Source organism: Dipodomys merriami, unplaced genomic scaffold (genome assembly GCF_024711535.1).
Source record: "Dipodomys merriami isolate MVZ:Mamm:240054 unplaced genomic scaffold, mDipMer1.0.p SCAF_92, whole genome shotgun sequence".
NCBI classification, from domain to species: Eukaryota; Metazoa; Chordata; class Mammalia; order Rodentia; family Heteromyidae; genus Dipodomys; species Dipodomys merriami.
In genome coordinates this window covers 3,087,816-3,104,446 of record NW_027206535.1, presented here as the reverse complement: position 1 = coordinate 3,104,446, position 16,631 = coordinate 3,087,816, and the positions used below count along the sequence as shown (strand labels likewise).

At 45.9% G+C, this 16,631-nt stretch overlaps 2 protein-coding genes across 6 annotated transcripts; both read right to left on the bottom strand.

The window, feature by feature from the left end:
- Positions 1-3: 3 nt before the first annotated feature.
- Chtop (chromatin target of PRMT1) lies at positions 4-10,781 on the bottom strand. Of its 3 annotated transcripts, none has more exons than XM_070013718.1 (6): positions 10,532-10,781; positions 9,639-9,720; positions 8,191-8,344; positions 3,942-4,128; positions 3,014-3,151; positions 4-1,178 (listed from the first exon to the last, which is right to left on the bottom strand). In XM_070013718.1, the coding sequence occupies exons 2-6, from the start codon at positions 9,701-9,703 to the stop codon at positions 973-975; spliced, it is 750 nt and encodes a 249-aa protein (XP_069869819.1). In that variant the 5' UTR covers positions 9,704-9,720; positions 10,532-10,781; the 3' UTR covers positions 4-972. The 3 variants fall into 3 exon arrangements, with proteins under 3 accessions (XP_069869819.1, XP_069869820.1, XP_069869821.1); XM_070013719.1 differs by having other exon boundaries at positions 3,942-4,125; positions 10,532-10,779; XM_070013720.1 differs by lacking the exons at positions 9,639-9,720; positions 10,532-10,781 and adding an exon at positions 9,554-9,619.
- Positions 10,782-12,320: 1,539 nt separating this feature from the next.
- S100a1 (S100 calcium binding protein A1) lies at positions 12,321-16,193 on the bottom strand. 3 transcript variants are annotated; one of them, XM_070013725.1, is made up of 3 exons: positions 16,090-16,193; positions 14,020-14,173; positions 12,321-12,658 (listed from the first exon to the last, which is right to left on the bottom strand). In XM_070013725.1, the coding sequence occupies exons 2-3, from the start codon at positions 14,158-14,160 to the stop codon at positions 12,515-12,517; spliced, it is 285 nt and encodes a 94-aa protein (XP_069869826.1). In that variant the 5' UTR covers positions 14,161-14,173; positions 16,090-16,193; the 3' UTR covers positions 12,321-12,514. The 3 variants fall into 3 exon arrangements, with proteins under 3 accessions (XP_069869826.1, XP_069869825.1, XP_069869827.1); XM_070013724.1 differs by having other exon boundaries at positions 16,077-16,181; XM_070013726.1 differs by lacking the exon at positions 16,090-16,193 and adding an exon at positions 14,347-14,424.
- Positions 16,194-16,631: the final 438 nt, after the last annotated feature.

The window sequence follows — 16,631 nt, the reverse complement described above, 5'->3', positions numbered from 1 at the left end:
TGGTTGAATGAGAACAATGTTATAATTAACTAGAAATACAAGATTCTGTTGAAACTGAAAAGCTGACAATTATGGTTGAACTTAAACCTTCAAGGGAGAGGGTAAAACAAAGCCAAGTAGGTAAGACCAACAATAGCTTGGAACATGTGAAGATAATTGCATTTCACTATGAGAGCAGTATCGCTCGACCCCTTCTCCCAGAGTTGTCATCACGTTCCCGTCCCTTTCCCTTCTGCCTTATCTGTCAAAACCAAATGACTTTTTCCTCTATACTGAGGGTACAAGACAACCCAATCCTCTTGGGCAGGATACAAAACCAAGAGGAAAAGTTAAAATTTTCATTTGGGGTAAAAACTGTGCATATACAACCCAGCACACTCATTACCATCTATGTGGTGCCAATGCACCAATTTCCATCAAATCAAAGCTGCCACAATGTGGCTCTGTGTCAATATCTCCAACTACTTGACACTTCTGACACAGACTGCATTTGTAAGCTTCGTTATTTTTCTTGATATTTCTAAGAAGCTATTAGTGAGGATGCAGAACAGAATTCTATTGAGAAATCAAGGCTCTCTGGGACACTTTTAGGGGAGCACATAGATGAACAGAGGAAATGTTAGAATGCCATAGCTTATGACATGTAAGGGAAGGCAGAGGTAGGAAAAGTGTTCTGCCCATAAAGCCAAAACATTCATGTTTAAAGAGAATTCTGGGAGAATGGGAAAATAAAACACAAAAGTCACACAACCCAAAAATAACCAAATCAAGAGAAAAAAGTTTCATATAACACAGTATCAAAAAGTAAAATGAACACACTAAAATGCACAAACTGGTGGCAGGTAAAAGTCCATAGCCTATTATAGGTCCTTCCAGCATCCATCAGGTTTCATCTTCTGTTTTCTCAAAGTTATTTACAGATGTGATGACTTTAACAAGTCTCTTGTAGAAGGGTAAATAAGCAGGCAGGCTTCAATCATTCGTTTCTGGATCTGTCTGAGCCATGTAAGCATCCAACTCAGCATCCAGATGTCCTTTAGTTTTTGACATGTATGCATCCAACTGGTTGTCCAGCTGCTCCTTGGTCAATACAGGGCGGGTAAGGGCACCTCTTCCTCGTCCACGGCCTCGGCCTCGGCCTCCAAAGCCCCCTCTTCCCCGACCTACCATACCCCGACCTGGCCCAAGGAAGGGGGAAAAAAAAAAAAAGACAACAGTTACAAGTAGGTTTAATGAGTGCTATAGCAAATGCCCCTTATAGTAGTGGAGCCTAGCTGAGAAAAGCTGAAGGGTAGGGCAAAGAGAAGTCTGGAGAAACAAGAAACACACTGCGCAGAAAGCAACACATGGAAAGCACACATAATGAATCCCTTATCACATGCTCATCACTAAATGCTATTTGAAAGCTTTTGTTTCAATATCTAGCTCAGGCTAACCCTGGTTCTCTTCCCTCAGCCTCTCAAGTGCTTGGATTACTGGTCTGCACCCCATCCCCAGCAAATTTTTTTTCTCCCCCCAAAAGGTAAAACAATTGACATATAACTTAAAAAATATTAGCCTGCCTTAAGACAAAGAAATTGAAGTGTTTTTACAAAAGTCTGAGACCCACTATAAACATAAATCACATTATAGATAATAATCTCATTTAGTAAGGCAGGTAGGCAGTACAGAAGGGCAGTTTTCAAATTAAGGCTTAATGGAGACCCTCTGGAAAGTTATCTCATCTCTCCTCAAAAAGTCTAATGAACTGATTCTATGTGTCTAAAGACTAAGGAATTATTTCTGACAGGAACAATGTGAGCAGTCATTCTGACACTAGGCATTAGGGCAATTGTGGTTATCTGAGAGGTAGTTTCAATTCACTTAATACATTGTTTTCTGAAAAGCTATTTTAGTCTTTCCCACCCTGTGATGTCACTTTCAGAAACTAAGTCCACATAATTTGGAAACATTTTTTTTGCATCCGGGAATCCAAGCTAGCTTGCACTTTACTCAAGAAGCCAACTATATAATGGCAGAGAAACAAATAAATCTTTATGGAATATCCTTTCAATGTTATAGAAGACCCACTCACACATTTTAAAAGAATCAAAGTAAATCTCAGGTGCTCTAAGAATAGTCTCCCTCATCCAGAACAGGTATTGTTGGGAGTTTCTCCTTGTGCTGCTCTAAGTCAGAAAACTCCCAGGAGATTTGGCATTGCCACCACCATTCAAGTCTTTTCTAAATTGGATCCATAAAGTCACAAGGCAAATGTCAAGGCCACAAAGGTAAGATTATCTGTAACAGCCAGGTGGCTCACTGATAATATCACCTTACGTTCTACCTTGATCAGAAGTACTATCTTTGGGTCTTCACAGAAATTTTATGATTTATTGGACTCAGAGCCCATATTCAAGGTCTTCTCCTGACTCTCCAACTCCCTGGAAAACCGGGAATTGAACCCAGGGTTTCATGCTTGGTAAGCATACACTCTCTCACTAAGCTAGACTCCTAGTCTCTTAACAATCTCAAATTCTGCTTCATCTTTGTACATTTCCCTCTTCTCTATTCTTGCTCTTTAGAATGCTGGGGATCAAAATCAGGGCCTTGTACATTCTTGATCAATACTTCATTACTGAGCTACATCCCCAGCCCTAGCTTTTTATCTGACTTAAACTGAGGTTTCTGAGCTGTGGAGTAGGTATGTGGTATAGTAGAGCATAGACAGAAAGAAGTAAAATCCACCTGAACACTTTGTCATTTTGATGAGATAATTTAAATTCTTCCAAAAGCCTGGAAGAAGGCAACTTAAAATACGGCTCTATAAATACACTTGACTGATTCTTAGAAAAATCATGAGACCTTTTATACTACTAGGATGTGGATTTAGGAAATAAGCCAGTTTTGAAAAACAAAACAAGACAAACAAAGAAGCCTGCCTGTGACTTGAAGCTGTGCAGAAAGGTGGCTCTGAGTTATTAAGGGAGGGAAATAAGGGGGAGCTACTCTCTGAAGTTGGTAGCTGACTAACCTCTACCACCGATTCCGCCACGACCCATAGCTCCACGCCCTAGGCCCCCTCTCCCAGGACCTCCACGACCTCGAACACCACCTCTTCTTAAGCCCATTCGGGGAGCTACGGCTCGTCCACCTCGGAGCAGGTTTTGACCTTGGAGAGGAGGCATACAATGTATATGCAGATAAATCCAAGAGAGACAAAATAGACTCTAACCAAAGGAAGGCGGTGAGGGTTAAATAAATGAGTAATTAATTCAGTTAATTTTTAGTCTGGGTGGGGCAAGCTACACACTGAGTGTGAACAGGTTAAGCTGCTCTTTATTCAACAATTCTAAACACAAGCCTATCTTTGAAAGAAGCAGGGATTTAACCAAGTACATACATTCATTAAGTAACTGAATAACCCGACGTCTAGCATTATGCTAGATTTTTAAATGTTCAACATTCTTGTAGGGAACAAAAACTACACAAGGAACAGTATAACAGTGCCCAAAAAGTAAGATATAGTAAGTGCTATAGCACCAAAAAGAGAGAGGTAACTAATCAAGATATAGGCCACAAGACCAACAAATTTCTTCCTTCCTTCCTCCCTTTTTTTTTTTTTTTGGTGTTGAGAATTTAACCCAGGGCCTCACACATGCTAAGTATGTATTTCTTAACACTTATTTCTAGAACTTGAATGTGCTTTGATTCAAGCAGCAGCAGGGTGTTTTAAAATGGAATGGAGATGACATGAATTACCTGTTATGCCTTTACCATTGCACATTATCAGAAATGATATTGATAACACATGCAGCACTACTAAAAATGTGATTTCAAAAGTTATTAATCACAGTAATAAATTCAGGATTAAAGATGCTAAACAAATATGCCCATAAGCAGCCCAAGAGAAAAGGGAAGGGGATAGGGCCTAACAATCATTCAATACATGTAACACTAACCTCGGAGCGACATCCCGCCCCTAAGCAGGGTTCTGGTGGCACGTCCCCCACGCAGTCCTCCTCTTGGCAAGCCTCTCTGGATTATGGGTAGGCCTCGTCCTCCAATTGCTCCCCTGGCCAAGGTCCCTATGGGTCGGCCTAAACGTGCCTGGATGTTACTCTTACCCAGGCGCTGCTTTAAGCTCTTCTGGAAGAAAGGGTGTTGAAGGATTGAGATCAAAAAGCAATTCAATGCAATTTGGCAATTCAAAGTGCAGAGAGAAAGAAGCAAATGAAATGCCTGTAGGGGTAAATACAGCTTTTTTGAGTATCTTATGGATCCCAAACCACAAGCCTTTATTTCAGAACATGGTATATAAAAGCAAAACTCCGATCCAGAACAGACTCTATTAGCCCATGAAATTAGTATTACTGCAGATTATCTTACTAATTTAGCTACAGAAGTCATATGCTGCCAGTTGAAAATGATGTTTTGAATCATAGGCTGACAATGATATGACTTAATTCATACCTGCCCAAGGACTACCACTGTCTTCAAAGGCTTACTCAAACACCATAGGAAGATCATCACAATCGGGGCAAAATTTTAAATTACAAGTTCATTTGAATTCTTGTGACTTAAGAGCAAGATTGATTTCTCAAAGAAGCCAGTGTGTTCCATTTTCGAGTTAGCTATCTCCAGACGGTCCAGTTTTTACCTTAATGTAAATAAACACAAAAAGTCAAACTTCCTTTCCTTATATTTCTCAAAAATCTGTAATTCCATGCCTACCCTTGAAACAGTGTCCTTAATCCAGTATAATTATAAACATAACTCTAGGGCTGAGGGTGTGGCTCAAATGGCAGAGCCTCGCCCTGAGTTTATATAGTACTGAAAAAACAAACAAAAACCAACCAATCAATCAAAACCCCCAAACATACAGCTCAAAATGTATTTTTACAAGGTGCCAGTCAAGTTAATGGTAGAATGAAGATGGGTGAGCTATAAGGACAAAGAGCCACATATCAGAACGAAGACATATACAGATAAGATTCTTAATTCATTTATTCTCAGAGAGAAATCCCTGAGGATCACATCTCTGATAAATTTCTTCCAAGGGGATGACAGCCTTGAATATAACCTAGGCCCTAGTAAGTCGTTTTTCCATAAAGCCATCAGTTAATATAAAATGATAATTTTGTATCCTCAGCACCCACAAGTAGATAACCAATAATAGATATTATACAGAAACATACATACATACAATTGTGTACACATATTTATTTACCAATACAGCCCTCAAAAAGATGCTATGAGACATTAGCTTCCTAGCACAAGATCACAAATTGCTTCTAATCAGATAGGAGAGGCTCTGAACATTATGTACCTTAGCATAGGCAGGTACAACCAACCATACAGGTCTGTTGTTACTCATCCAATTATCACACAATTTTTTCTTTGTGGTGCTATGAATTAAATACATCTCCTCATGCATGCTAGGCAAGCGCTTTACCACTAAGCTACACTTGCAGCCCCAGCACACACTTTTGAGGTCAGAATTGCATTCCTGAAGTTACTCTATTCCTAGTTTGTCCTTTTCTCCTAAGATCTATGATTTAAGAAAGAACTATAGAGTGCTGAGTTCTCCCATCTACATTTTTTTTTGGAGGAGGTCGTGGGGCTTGAACTCTGGGCCTAGGCCCAGTCACTCAGCTCTTCAGCTCAAGGCGAGTGCTCTACCTCTTGGGCTACAGAGCCACTTCTGGTTTTCTAGCGGTTTATTGGAGTTAATAGTCTCATGGACTTTCCTGCCTGGGCTGGCTTTTAACCCAATGCTCAGATCTCAGCCTCCTGAGTAGCTAGGATTATAGGTGTGAGCCACTGGTGCCAGGCTTAGCATCTACATCTTTAGTTACTACTAATACTGAACTGAAACACTGGTAGGACACTTAAGTATGTCAATGATGTAACAGAGTTTTCATTCTACCTGTGCCATACAAATAAGGTAGCAACTATAGCCACTAGCAGCACAGGTTTTTGTTTTGTTTTAAAATTTTTGGTTGGTCATAGGGCCTGAACTCTGGGCCTGGGTGCTATCCCCTCAGCTCTTCAGCTCAAGGCTAGCGCTCTACCACTTGAGCCACAGTGCCACTTCCAGCTTGTTTTCTGCTAATGTGCTGCTGAGGAATTGAACCCAGGTCCTCGTGCATGCAAGGTAAGCTTTCTACCACTGAGCCACCTTCTCAGCCCGACAGGTTTGTTTTTCTGTTGATTTTTTTGGGGGGTTGGGGTGGTTTTGAGACTTGAACCTAGTACCCTGCATATGCTAGTCAAGTGCTCTATCACTGAGCCAACACTCCAGCCCCAGCCCCCCCCTTTGAGGGTTCAGGGGCTAAAACTTAGGCCCTGAGTGCTGTCTCTGAGCTTTTGTGCTCAAGGCTTGTTGCTATATCACCTGAGTCATGCCCTCCACTTCCAGTTTCTGGTGTTTTCCCTCAGCTCTTCAGCCCAAGGCTAGCACTCTACTGCTTGAGCCACAGCACCACTTCCAGCTTTTTCTGCTTATGTGGTGCTGAGGAATCAAACCCAGGACCTCATCCATGCAAGGCAAGCATTCTACCACTGAGCCACCTTCCCAGCCCTAGTTTCTGGTGATTAACTGGAGATAAAGAGCCTCACTGACTTTCTTGCTTTCTCTGGCTTTTAACCACAGTCCTCAATTTTCAGCCTCTGGACCAGCTAGGATTACAGGCATGAGCCACTGGCTCCTGGCTTTCCACAACCTTTTTAAACGAGAGTTTCACTGCCATTTTCCACACTGCTTCAAACTATGTAGCATAGGCTGGCATCAAATCTGATCCTTCTGCCTCAGCCTCTCAAGTGCTGGGATTACAGGCATGTACCACCATGTCTAGCCTAGAAGTAACTTAAAAATTATGTTCAGGGGCTGGGAAGGTGGCTCAGTGGTAGAGCGCTTGCCTTGCATGCCTGAGGCCCTGGGTTCGATTCCTCAGCACCACATAAGCAAAAGAAAAAAAGCCGGAAGTGGCACCGTGGCTCAAGTGGTAGGGCACTAGCCTTGAGCTGAAGAGCTGAGGGACAGCGCCCAGGCCCAGAGTTCAGGCCCCACAACCGGACTCCCCCCCCCCAAAAAAAATTATGTTCAATTGCTCCAGCCATATTCGAAGTCCTGAACAGCAACACATGGCTACTGGCTATTGTATTAGCCAGCTAACATAGAGCATTTTCATCATCATCTACTGGAGAACGCTGTTCCTGAAGCTACTTTCTATACAGTGTATATTTTTAAAAGCTTCTTGTTGCAGGATCCTTTGGCATGACCTGTCAGAGATTTCTTTAACAATTTTCATTTACTCTTGGACTCCTGGAAAATAGTGTTGCCTTTTGCCTGCTGCTTTTCTGAACCAGGAATAAATCCAATCATTCCAAGGCTTAAGGTAGCTGAAGCAGAAAGCCTTGTTTATTTTTGGTCAGTGAGTCCAATGGTTCAGTGTGAGGGTGGTTATATTTAACTACTGAATTTATGCACAGCCATGCAGTGCCACCAGTTATAATTCTTACAGTTGCATGGCATCGCCCTCCAGACGCCCAGCCACAGCTTGGACATATCCTTCCACAGCCACTGTCCGGACTTGCATATAAACTCTATGAATAATAAAGAGCAGGTTTAATTTCTGGTCTCACAGAATTATCTCTTACTGGAAATTTGAAATTGGGTACTTTCAATCTACTAAATCAATAAAACTTTAGGAATTGTGGATCACTGTTCTCTTTTAAGTACCAAAACCTTTGACTAAAGCCATCCAGATTCTATTTTATAAGTCATTTAATAGAGCACAGGATAGTTTAAAGATTATCTTCCCTTTTTTTTTTTTTTAAATGGTGGTGTTGGGGATCAAACCCAGGCCCTTATGCTCGTTAGGCAAGCGCTTTACTATGGAGCCATATCCCTAGCCCAAATAGTTCTTTTTTGCAGGAAAAAAAGGTTTATCCTGCTTTAAGGGTAAAGGACCAGGAAACAAGACACTGATATTCACTGTTAACACAAACAAGCCACACAGATGGCCAAGATAATAAGTTACTTATTGGTACCTGCCAAAATTGAAATTCTCTGAATTTTTGTCTTTAGAGAAGATTCAGCTTTTGACCTGAGCTACCTTGTAATGATCCATCAGGTCCTGACAGCCTTGGTAGACTGCCTGACAAAGATCACCAGCTGCGTCAGGGCATTAAGACCCATTCTCTCACCTGTTTAAGTTTTAATGCTGCCTGGACAGAGGGTCTATTCTCCATCTGCTGGGCCAGTCTTCTGTTTCTGGCACTGGCTAGTTGCTGTTGTTGCTGCATCGAAGCCCGAATATTCACTGGCATCGGCTGTTTGTTCTTCATCATATTAGTAAAGCTTCAAGGTCGAACAAAATGGATGTTTAAATAAAAGCTTTATTACAAAACATTTATTGGCATTTTCATGGCTTGCTAGACCAGGAGCTCCAGATCCCACGAACTTTTAAGTAAAGTGGTACATTTAGATCAAGGTTGATGTGGGTTAAAGACTCCTCTGTTTCCACAAACTTGCAAGAATCAGAAACTTAGAAATGCAGCTAAGTGCAGCACAGTCAAGTGATAACAAGGGCTTAGGTAACAGCTCTCAGAGAGGTGGAAAGTATGAAAAACACGCAATAAGCAGATATGATGACAAGAGACAGAAGATGTAGTTTCAAAGACAAACGAAGAAAGCCTAAACCTTAGGGGACTCAAGGGTTCATTCTAAGGGCAAATATGAGGAAAAACTGAAGTGCCTTCAAAGCCTGCAAAAACATCCATATAAATTATAGGAGTGTATTATATTTTATAATATATGTGCCACTTAGTAATGTGAATATAGTGCATCACATCCAGAGAGATACGCACATATACTTTGAAAAAGCAAAGAAATAGACACTAGATATCTGAGTGTTCCAACTTTAACTTGATAAAATCACTAAACAAAGGCAATGAATGAACAAAGCTCTCAGAGATAGCAACTGCTTTAAATACCTCAAGTTTTCTTAGTCTAAAATAATCACCTATCTCAGTACTCCTGAGAAAGTTAGATTAGTCCAATCATTTCAGTGTCTGTAAAAACATTCCTCTACTATACCTGTCATGATTAAGTTAATGGAATGAAAGAGAAGAACACTTAACTGTTAGAAGAATCAAAAAACAAAACAAAGCAGAATGGAAAGAAAGTGAAATGAAGCGAAGCCAAGTGCCTCTTACAAGGCCCAGGAATATCATTCAGGGCCTTCGGACATTTTCATGGCTTGCTACCTGCCTCTTACAGACCAGACAACACTGCTGGCCTCGGACTGGGCAGCAAGCCTTCTGCAGCCAGGGTATACCATGCCACCGTGCTGCACCACCCCTGTATCAATGTAAAAAAACACTTGAAGAAAAGAGAGGGTGTGAGGAGTCTTTTTAAAATACATCCCACCAGGCAAATATTTCAGACAGCTTAACATAAAAATCTATTGATAAGGGGTTTAGAAACAACTGCCCAATTTGTTTTGTGTACCACATTAGATGCAACTAAGAACAGAAGTCTGTAGCCTTCTGTTGGTATTTAGCTTACAACTGGTTTTGGTGCATTGGACCCCAGGGCCAATTTAGGTAATGTTTTCTTAGGTAGGAGCTGAAGTTGCTGTTGGCTGCCTCACCGCTCATTTAGAGACATCTTGGTGGTGCTTTTTAGCACAACTTTCGGCGCTGACTGTGCAGCCATCTTCAAATCTCGAGAGTCTGTAAAGGACAACAGGCAGACCAGTAAATCAGAATGGCCATTTCACTTCTACAAGGGGCAAGGCCCAAATCAACAATGAATGAAAAGGTCTATAGGATTGAAGACCCAAGATCACACCAAACTCATTTCAAGTGCTTTAAGTTTATGTTAGTTGCCTCAAAACTTCAAGGCCACAGGACAAAAAAACCAACAAAAAAAACCAAGTCTACCAAAACCCGGGCGCCAGGGGTTTATGCTCATAATCTCATCATACTTGGGACCCTGAGATAGGAAGATCGAGCACAAGTTCGACACCAGCCTGGGCAACTTAGGAAGGCCATGTCTCATAGTTTTGTTTTTTTAAAGGTTAGCTAACGGGGTGTTAACTGAGGGGCCAAAGAGCTGGGATAGCACGAGCAACAACTCAATTCCCGCATGGGAGTATGGGGGGGGGAGGAGGGGGAGAAAATTTAACCCTAAAGTCGCCTCTGACTCCTGCAATCCTCTTTTTTAAAGAGTCTCCCTACCATCTTCAAGGCGCTGGCTGTCAAGACGCCCAACTTCGCTCAATGGCCGAACAACTTGCCCTCGAGTCCGGACCCAGCGCTGACCGCCGGCGATTCCGCCCTCCCTCCTCCCCCCCCCCCCCCCGGCCCCGGTTCCATGCCGGGCCTGCCAGGCCGGGCCCGCCCGCCCGCCGGCCGGCGCTCAGGGGCTCCGCCCCCTCCCGGGGCCTGCACGCCACCCCGGCTCCGTCGGGGTCCCTCACCCCCCCCCACGCTGCGCCCGATGGCCTCGGCCGCCCCCCCAGGCCTCACCCCTCCTCCTCACCGAAGGAAACGGACGCCAGCGCTGCTCCCGGGGCTGCCACCACGGCTGCGGCAGGCGGGCCGCGGACCGGCCGAACCTGAGCGAACGCGGCGGAGGGGCTTGGGGTCACGAGCTGGGCGGTGAAAGGCGCAAGAAGTCGATTTCGAGCTTCGTTCGTTGTGGGCTGGGTCCCTAGACGGCCGAATCGCCCGCTTGTCCGGCCTGCCCTTTCCTGACTTCGCCTGCCGCCACCGCCGCCAACTCCTGCTCGGTATCCAAAACAAAATGGCCGCCACGCCCAGTGCGAAGTGGGACCGGCTAAAATGGCGTCGACGCCTTTACGTCAGGCGTCGGGTGCGTGCGCAAGTAGGGGCGGTCCGGATGCGTGTTACGCCTGCGCAGCGAGAGGAGGTGGAGTCTTCCGCGTTGCCCTCTGCTCCGCCCAGGAGGGGCGTGGGCGCTCCCGTCTGGGACTGTGGTGGCTTTAACTCTCTGGCCGGGCTGCACTGCCTGCTCCTTGCACGGGAACTGGGAAATCTGGACTGCCGAAGACAGCTTCCGTTTAGAATGAAAGCAGTGTTCATATAACCTCGTCCCCTAACCCCCAAGATCAAAAAATGTGCGGGATTGCCTGGGTCCCTTCCTGATTCCCGGGCCTGGGTGATTTCTTCTGGGGCTGTCATCTCTGACCTGCTGTGAGTTGTGAGTGGCATAAATGCCCTGACCCAGGCCCAGGAGGCTAGTTTGGGTGCACACCTCTAGCCGATCCTCCACCAGCCACCCCTGCCATCTTTACATTCCTCTTCACTTCATAGGTACCTCACCTTGACTTGATACCCTTAGGGAGAACCTTCATGTCTTTCCCTGGTCCCCCTTCCATATATTAATTCCCTACCCACCTGTGGTTCCTGTGGAATTTGATGCATATCTAAAAAGATTTTTCTCCCCCTCCCCTTTCTCTTTTCTAGATAGGCTCTGACTATGTAGCTTAGGCTGGCTTTAAACTTGTGATTTTCCTGCTTCAGTCTCCAGAGTGTTAGGATTACAAGTGGGTCTCACATGTCTGGCTAACAAGGGATTTTTCTTATGGCAGGTTATATAATAAAGTACCCAGAGCCAGGTGCTAGTGGCTCATGTTTGTAATCCTTGCTACTCAGGAAGCTGTGATTTGAGGATCACGGTTTGAGGATAACGGGGGCAGGAAAGTCTTTGAGATTCATCTTCAATTAACCAGCAAAAAGCTGGAAGAGGAGCTGTGGTTCAACTGTTAAGAGTTCCAGCCTTGAGCAAAAAAGCTAAGGGACAGCCTGTGGCCCTGAATTCAACCCCCAGAATTAGAACAAAGAAAAACAAAGTGCCCAGATGTTTGCTGGATGAATACATCGTTGACCCTTCTTCTGCCCAATAGGCACTTCAGCATTTTTTCATTTTCTTCTGGCATTTATGCATATATGACCTGGGGGTGGGGTGGAGGGATGTTTTTAGTGATCCTGCACCCTTGCAGGACTTGACCCAGGTAAGTGTAAGGATTGAACTTATTTGTTCACTACTGTGTCCCCAGTTCCTGTGTAATATGTAGCACATGGGAGGACCTTAGTAATGGTTGAAAGTTGAAAAGAAGTTGTTCTGTTTTTATAGTTGAAATTGATACCTCTTATACTTCCAGGTGGAACCTTGGATCCTACGTTTCTAGGCATTGAACATTCCTCAAATAGGAGATACACATGAACTTGCTTCAAAATAAGGGGAGCTAGAAGTGAGCAACCCCCACTTCTACCCACTTCCAGACACCAGAGGAGACAGACATTGATGGCTGGTGAGAGAGAAGCCTTTAATGAAACGAATTGCAGGCCTAGACTGCTACTCTTGCGCCCTTGTGTGTGGCGAGCAGGATGGGCAAGGATAAGAGTGTGAGGAGACATAGGCAGAGTGAGGGAAAAGCTGGGTAAGAAGGCAGAACTTCCAGGATGGTGGGGAAGGGCGCTTCCCACTAGGGCTGTGAGCTCAGCTGTTCTCCCAGAAGAAGTTGTTACAAGCCACAGTAAGAGCAGCAACCAGCACCACATACTCCTGGAAGTCTACCTCCCCATCTCCATTCTCATCTAGTTCCTTCATCACCTTGTCCACAGCATCAGCATCCTTCTGCACCTGAGGAGGGATGAGTGAGAGAAGGAGGTGAGTCAGGTGGGTGAGAAAAGTTGAAGTGGAGATAAGCAGGAAGAACAGAATCTAACTATTGGGAGCTTTCTGCAGCCCTCCTCAAAACTGGTGGGCTCCTGTTGCCTACAGAATCAACTCCTAAACCTGGCCTGAGTTAATAACAGTTACTGTATGTTTGTCTACCATGTGACACTCACTAACAGCCTTAGAGACATTGTTTAATATAATTTTCTTTTTTGGTCGGCCATGGGACTTGAACTCTGAGACTGGGTGCTGTCTCTCAGCTCTTCAGCTCAAGGCTAGTGCTCTACCACTTGAGCTACAGCCCCACTTCCTGTTTTCTGGTGGTTAATCAGAGATAAGAGTCTCATAGACTTTCTGCCCGGGCTGGCTTTGAATCCTGAGTAGCTAGGATTATAGGCATGAGACACCGGTGCGTGGTTAGTATAATTTTCGTGTGTGCCAGTTCTAGAGCTTGAACTAAAGGAATGGATGCTAACCCTGAGATTTTTGCTCAAAGCTAACACTACCACTTGAGCCACAGCTCTACTCGGCTTTTGGTGGCCAATTGGAGATAAGTGACTCACATACTTTCCTGCCCAGGCTGGTTTTGAACCTCAAACTCAGATATCAGGTTCCTAAGCTCGGATTATGGTGTAAAGCCACAAGTTTTAGGGCTTGTTTAGTTTAAGTCTAATGAAAATAATATATGTTTCCTTGACACAAAGTGATGGTAGTTAAATAAATGTGCCCCCAAATCACACATCCAGAAAGTAGCTAGACAAGAATTTAAATGAAGTCTAGTAAAACCTCAAAGTTGCCCTTTCTACTGTCTATAGAAGCTTCTTACTGTGTTCCCCCTATAAGCATTTGCAGTCTATTTTTCTGCATTCTCAAAATGACAGTGTGGGGCAGCTCTACCTTTTGTAAAAGCTTTTGTATAAGCTATTACCCTCTAAAATGTCGTAATTTACTCCATAGTCTTCTGGTGGAAACCCATGAATCAGCTGGGTTTTCTTCGGAAAAGCCATCTCACTAGAGTCAGGCTACTGATGTACCACAGCCTTTTCTAGCACCTCTGTTAAAGCTGTTTATTTCCTGGAATTAATGTTTTACTTCCAAAGATGCAGTCCCTTTCTCTTCCAGACCAAGTCCTGTTACTGACACATCTGCACAGGGCCTAGCATTTAACAGGTAATCAATAAAAGAGGGCATTTCGACTTGGTTTGGGAAGAGTAGGGAGCCTGGAAGAACCCAAGTGAGAAGGTTGGAGAAGAGGGTAATGACAGGGCTGAACCCCCTCCATCTTGAGCCCGCCTCCCTCCCCCCACCCCCCATTCTGTGCTTACATCCAGGAAACCAGAGAGCTCCGTTTGCAGCAATTCCTTCAGTTCCTTCTTGCTCAGCTTGTACTTGTCCCCTTCCTTGCCCGAGTGGGAGTGGAACACGTTGATGAGGGTCTCCATTGCAGTCTCCAGCTCAGAGCCCATTGTGGCAGAGTACCTACCCACACCCCACCATTAGAAATGAGCTGGGAACCAGGCCCAGGGGGTCTGAGGTATAGATGAGGGGGAGACCTCAGGCCTGGTCCTGGTGTCACAGCTCAAATAGTTATGAGACAGCTGCCGCACTGTGGGGAGAGACCCAGCCTACGTTAACCCAGTCCTGTCCTTTACCTCAGCCAGGGAGAGTGAGTAGCAAAAGCTGGGTCGGCTCCAGAGGCCACAGTGTAAGTCTGCAATGGCTTCTGGATGCCTGGGAAGTGTCTGAGGAGGGTGGGGCAGGCAGGGATGGTCACAGGACCAGGCCTGTGTCTTCTGCCTCTATTTTTACCCTGGACATTGCAAGGTTAGCACAGCTAAGCTCTGCTATTGGGGGTGGTGGGTCAGGGTCTCTATTGCCTTGATTCTGTTCACTCCAGCAAGGAGTTAGTCTGGTACTCTTGGTGAGCCTAATGAGGAGGTGGCAGGTCCAAGAATTTTTGGGAAGGGGAGTCTCTGAGGTTCCCATCAAATAGCCTGAGGTCCTCCCGATCCTTCAGACCCCTTCTCTTTTCAACAGTTTTGGCTTCTCTGAGATTTGCCTATAGTCAGAGTCCTCCTCTTTGCAAAATTATCCCTTCCAGCAAGTGGGTGGTAGTGAGGGAGATAGGAATGTCTGTGCATTTTTTTTCTCTTAGAAACAAAGCTCCCAGGAAAGTTGAGGAGGGGAGGGGGGGGGAGTGGGAGAAAATCTGTAAGCCTTGTCCCTGTGGCTGCCCACTCCCATCTCCAGGCTGCCTGGTTGATATGGGGACAGTGGGAACTACAGGGACAGTGCAAGCAGGAAGACAAGGCTGGCATGTGGGAGATAAAGTGCTGAAAGCATGAGGTCCTTTGAGTTCAAGGGGCTGGGAGAAAGCAGATGAATGGAGGAGTCTGTTGAGAAGATACTGCCACACCAGGGGACCTCTGTCCTTTGGCTCTGGGACAGTTAGGCCCTCCCTAGTCCCAGGCGGCAGCTCAGGTGTCCCAGATCAGATGTCCCTATCCTTCCCCATATTTGGGGGGCTGGACAATGGGTTCTGATCAGATGACATCCCAGCTTTTCAATGGGGCCCTTGTGAATGTCACCTGAACTCCGGACATGAGAAGTGGTTGTCACAGAGACATAGGGGAGATGGAACCCAAGCTGGGCTGATGGAAGGGATAAGGGGATGCTTGCGGGAGGGATGCTGGTGGCTCAATTACCAGCCCCATCCAGGAGGGGCACCTGGAGGTTGTCCAGAGCCCTCCAGCAGCCTAGGATTTTATATGGGGGTAGTTCTGGGAAGACCTGGGGGCAGGAGGAAAACAAAGAGGAAAGAATTGGGGGAGAGGTGTGGAAGTCAGCTGCGAAAGAGAGAGCGGAGGTAGGGTTGCAAGGAGGCACAGTGACCTAGGCCCCCTCTTTTTGATATCATATTGCCCATGCTCTGCCACCCCCAGATTTCCCTGGGACATGGGTCTTGGTGGGGGGGGGTGGAGATGGCAGAGACTGAGGCTGGGGAGGGGGGGAGGGAGGGGGAACAGAACAGCTGTTCTACTCTTATTCTTACCCCACAGGCAGTGTCCCCTCCCTAACTCCTGGGATACTGGGGGGGGGGGCTGTCTCTCTGTACGACCGCCCAGTGCCCTGGAAGCTGGATGGCAGGTTTATTTACTAGACTTTCAGCTCTCCCTCTGACCTTCACTTGCCTCTCCTCACCACTATCCAAACCCGGGACTCCCCCAGATTCTAAACTATCCTTACCCTGACTAACTCCTACCAGACCCTCAGAGCCATGCAACGCCATCATCCTCAGGCACTTGAGGCCCCTTGGAAATCCCCTTTCCCCCAAGCTGGCCGGGTCAGGGATCCAGTTGCCCAGGTGGGCCAGAATACTCACTGTAGGCCTGTACCTGAAGTGAAAGCAGCTTCTGGATAGACAGGCAGGCAGGCAAGCAGGATGCAACTGTGGCTCTTGCAATGTGGGGGAAACCTGTCTTTAGTCCTTCCCCCTTACTCCACCCCCCAACCGGCTCCACCCCTTCACATACAGACACCGGGTGGTGGGGCAAAGGGCCAGGAGCAGACACAGGCGCCCTCTGTCTCCTGGGCTGGAACAGGCTGCCCTGTGTCTCTTCCCTGGCCTTGGTTGCCGCCCCCTCCTGCTGGGCACCAGTGGCAGAGGAAGGAGGTGGGAAGAGAGGTCCTGGGAGGGACAGAGATGCCCTGAAGCAGGCTGTGTCCACTGGACAGGGGAGCAGGAGGGATGGCTCAGAAAGCCCTACCCTGGCGCTTCTCCTTCCGAGTAATTTAGCCTTGGGAGTGTCCCTGAGGGGTTCCTGTCTGAGAACTCAGGAGGAATTTCAATCTGGGAGTTCTTCTATAGGGTATGAGCCTGGATTCCCCTCGGTTGGAGGGCCCTCAGCATGAGGTCCCCAGAGGGTCTTGATTTGTG

Coding starts and splice junctions, on each gene's coding strand:
- Chtop (XM_070013718.1), bottom strand. CDS start 9,703: ATGGCTGCACAGTCAGCGCCGAAAGTTGTGCTAAAAAGCACCACCAAG. Junction 4,129..8,190: donor CAGCATTAAAACTTAAACAG/GTGAGAGAATGG, acceptor CCTTTCTTCCAG/AAGAGCTTAAAGCAGCGCCT. Junction 1,179..3,013: donor TGGCGGAATCGGTGGTAGAG/GTTAGTCAGCTA, acceptor TCCTTGGGCCAG/GTCGGGGTATGGTAGGTCGG.
- S100a1 (XM_070013725.1), bottom strand. CDS start 14,160: ATGGGCTCTGAGCTGGAGACTGCAATGGAGACCCTCATCAACGTGTTC. Junction 12,659..14,019: donor AGCTCTCTGGTTTCCTGGAT/GTAAGCACAGAA, acceptor ATCCCTCCTCAG/GTGCAGAAGGATGCTGATGC.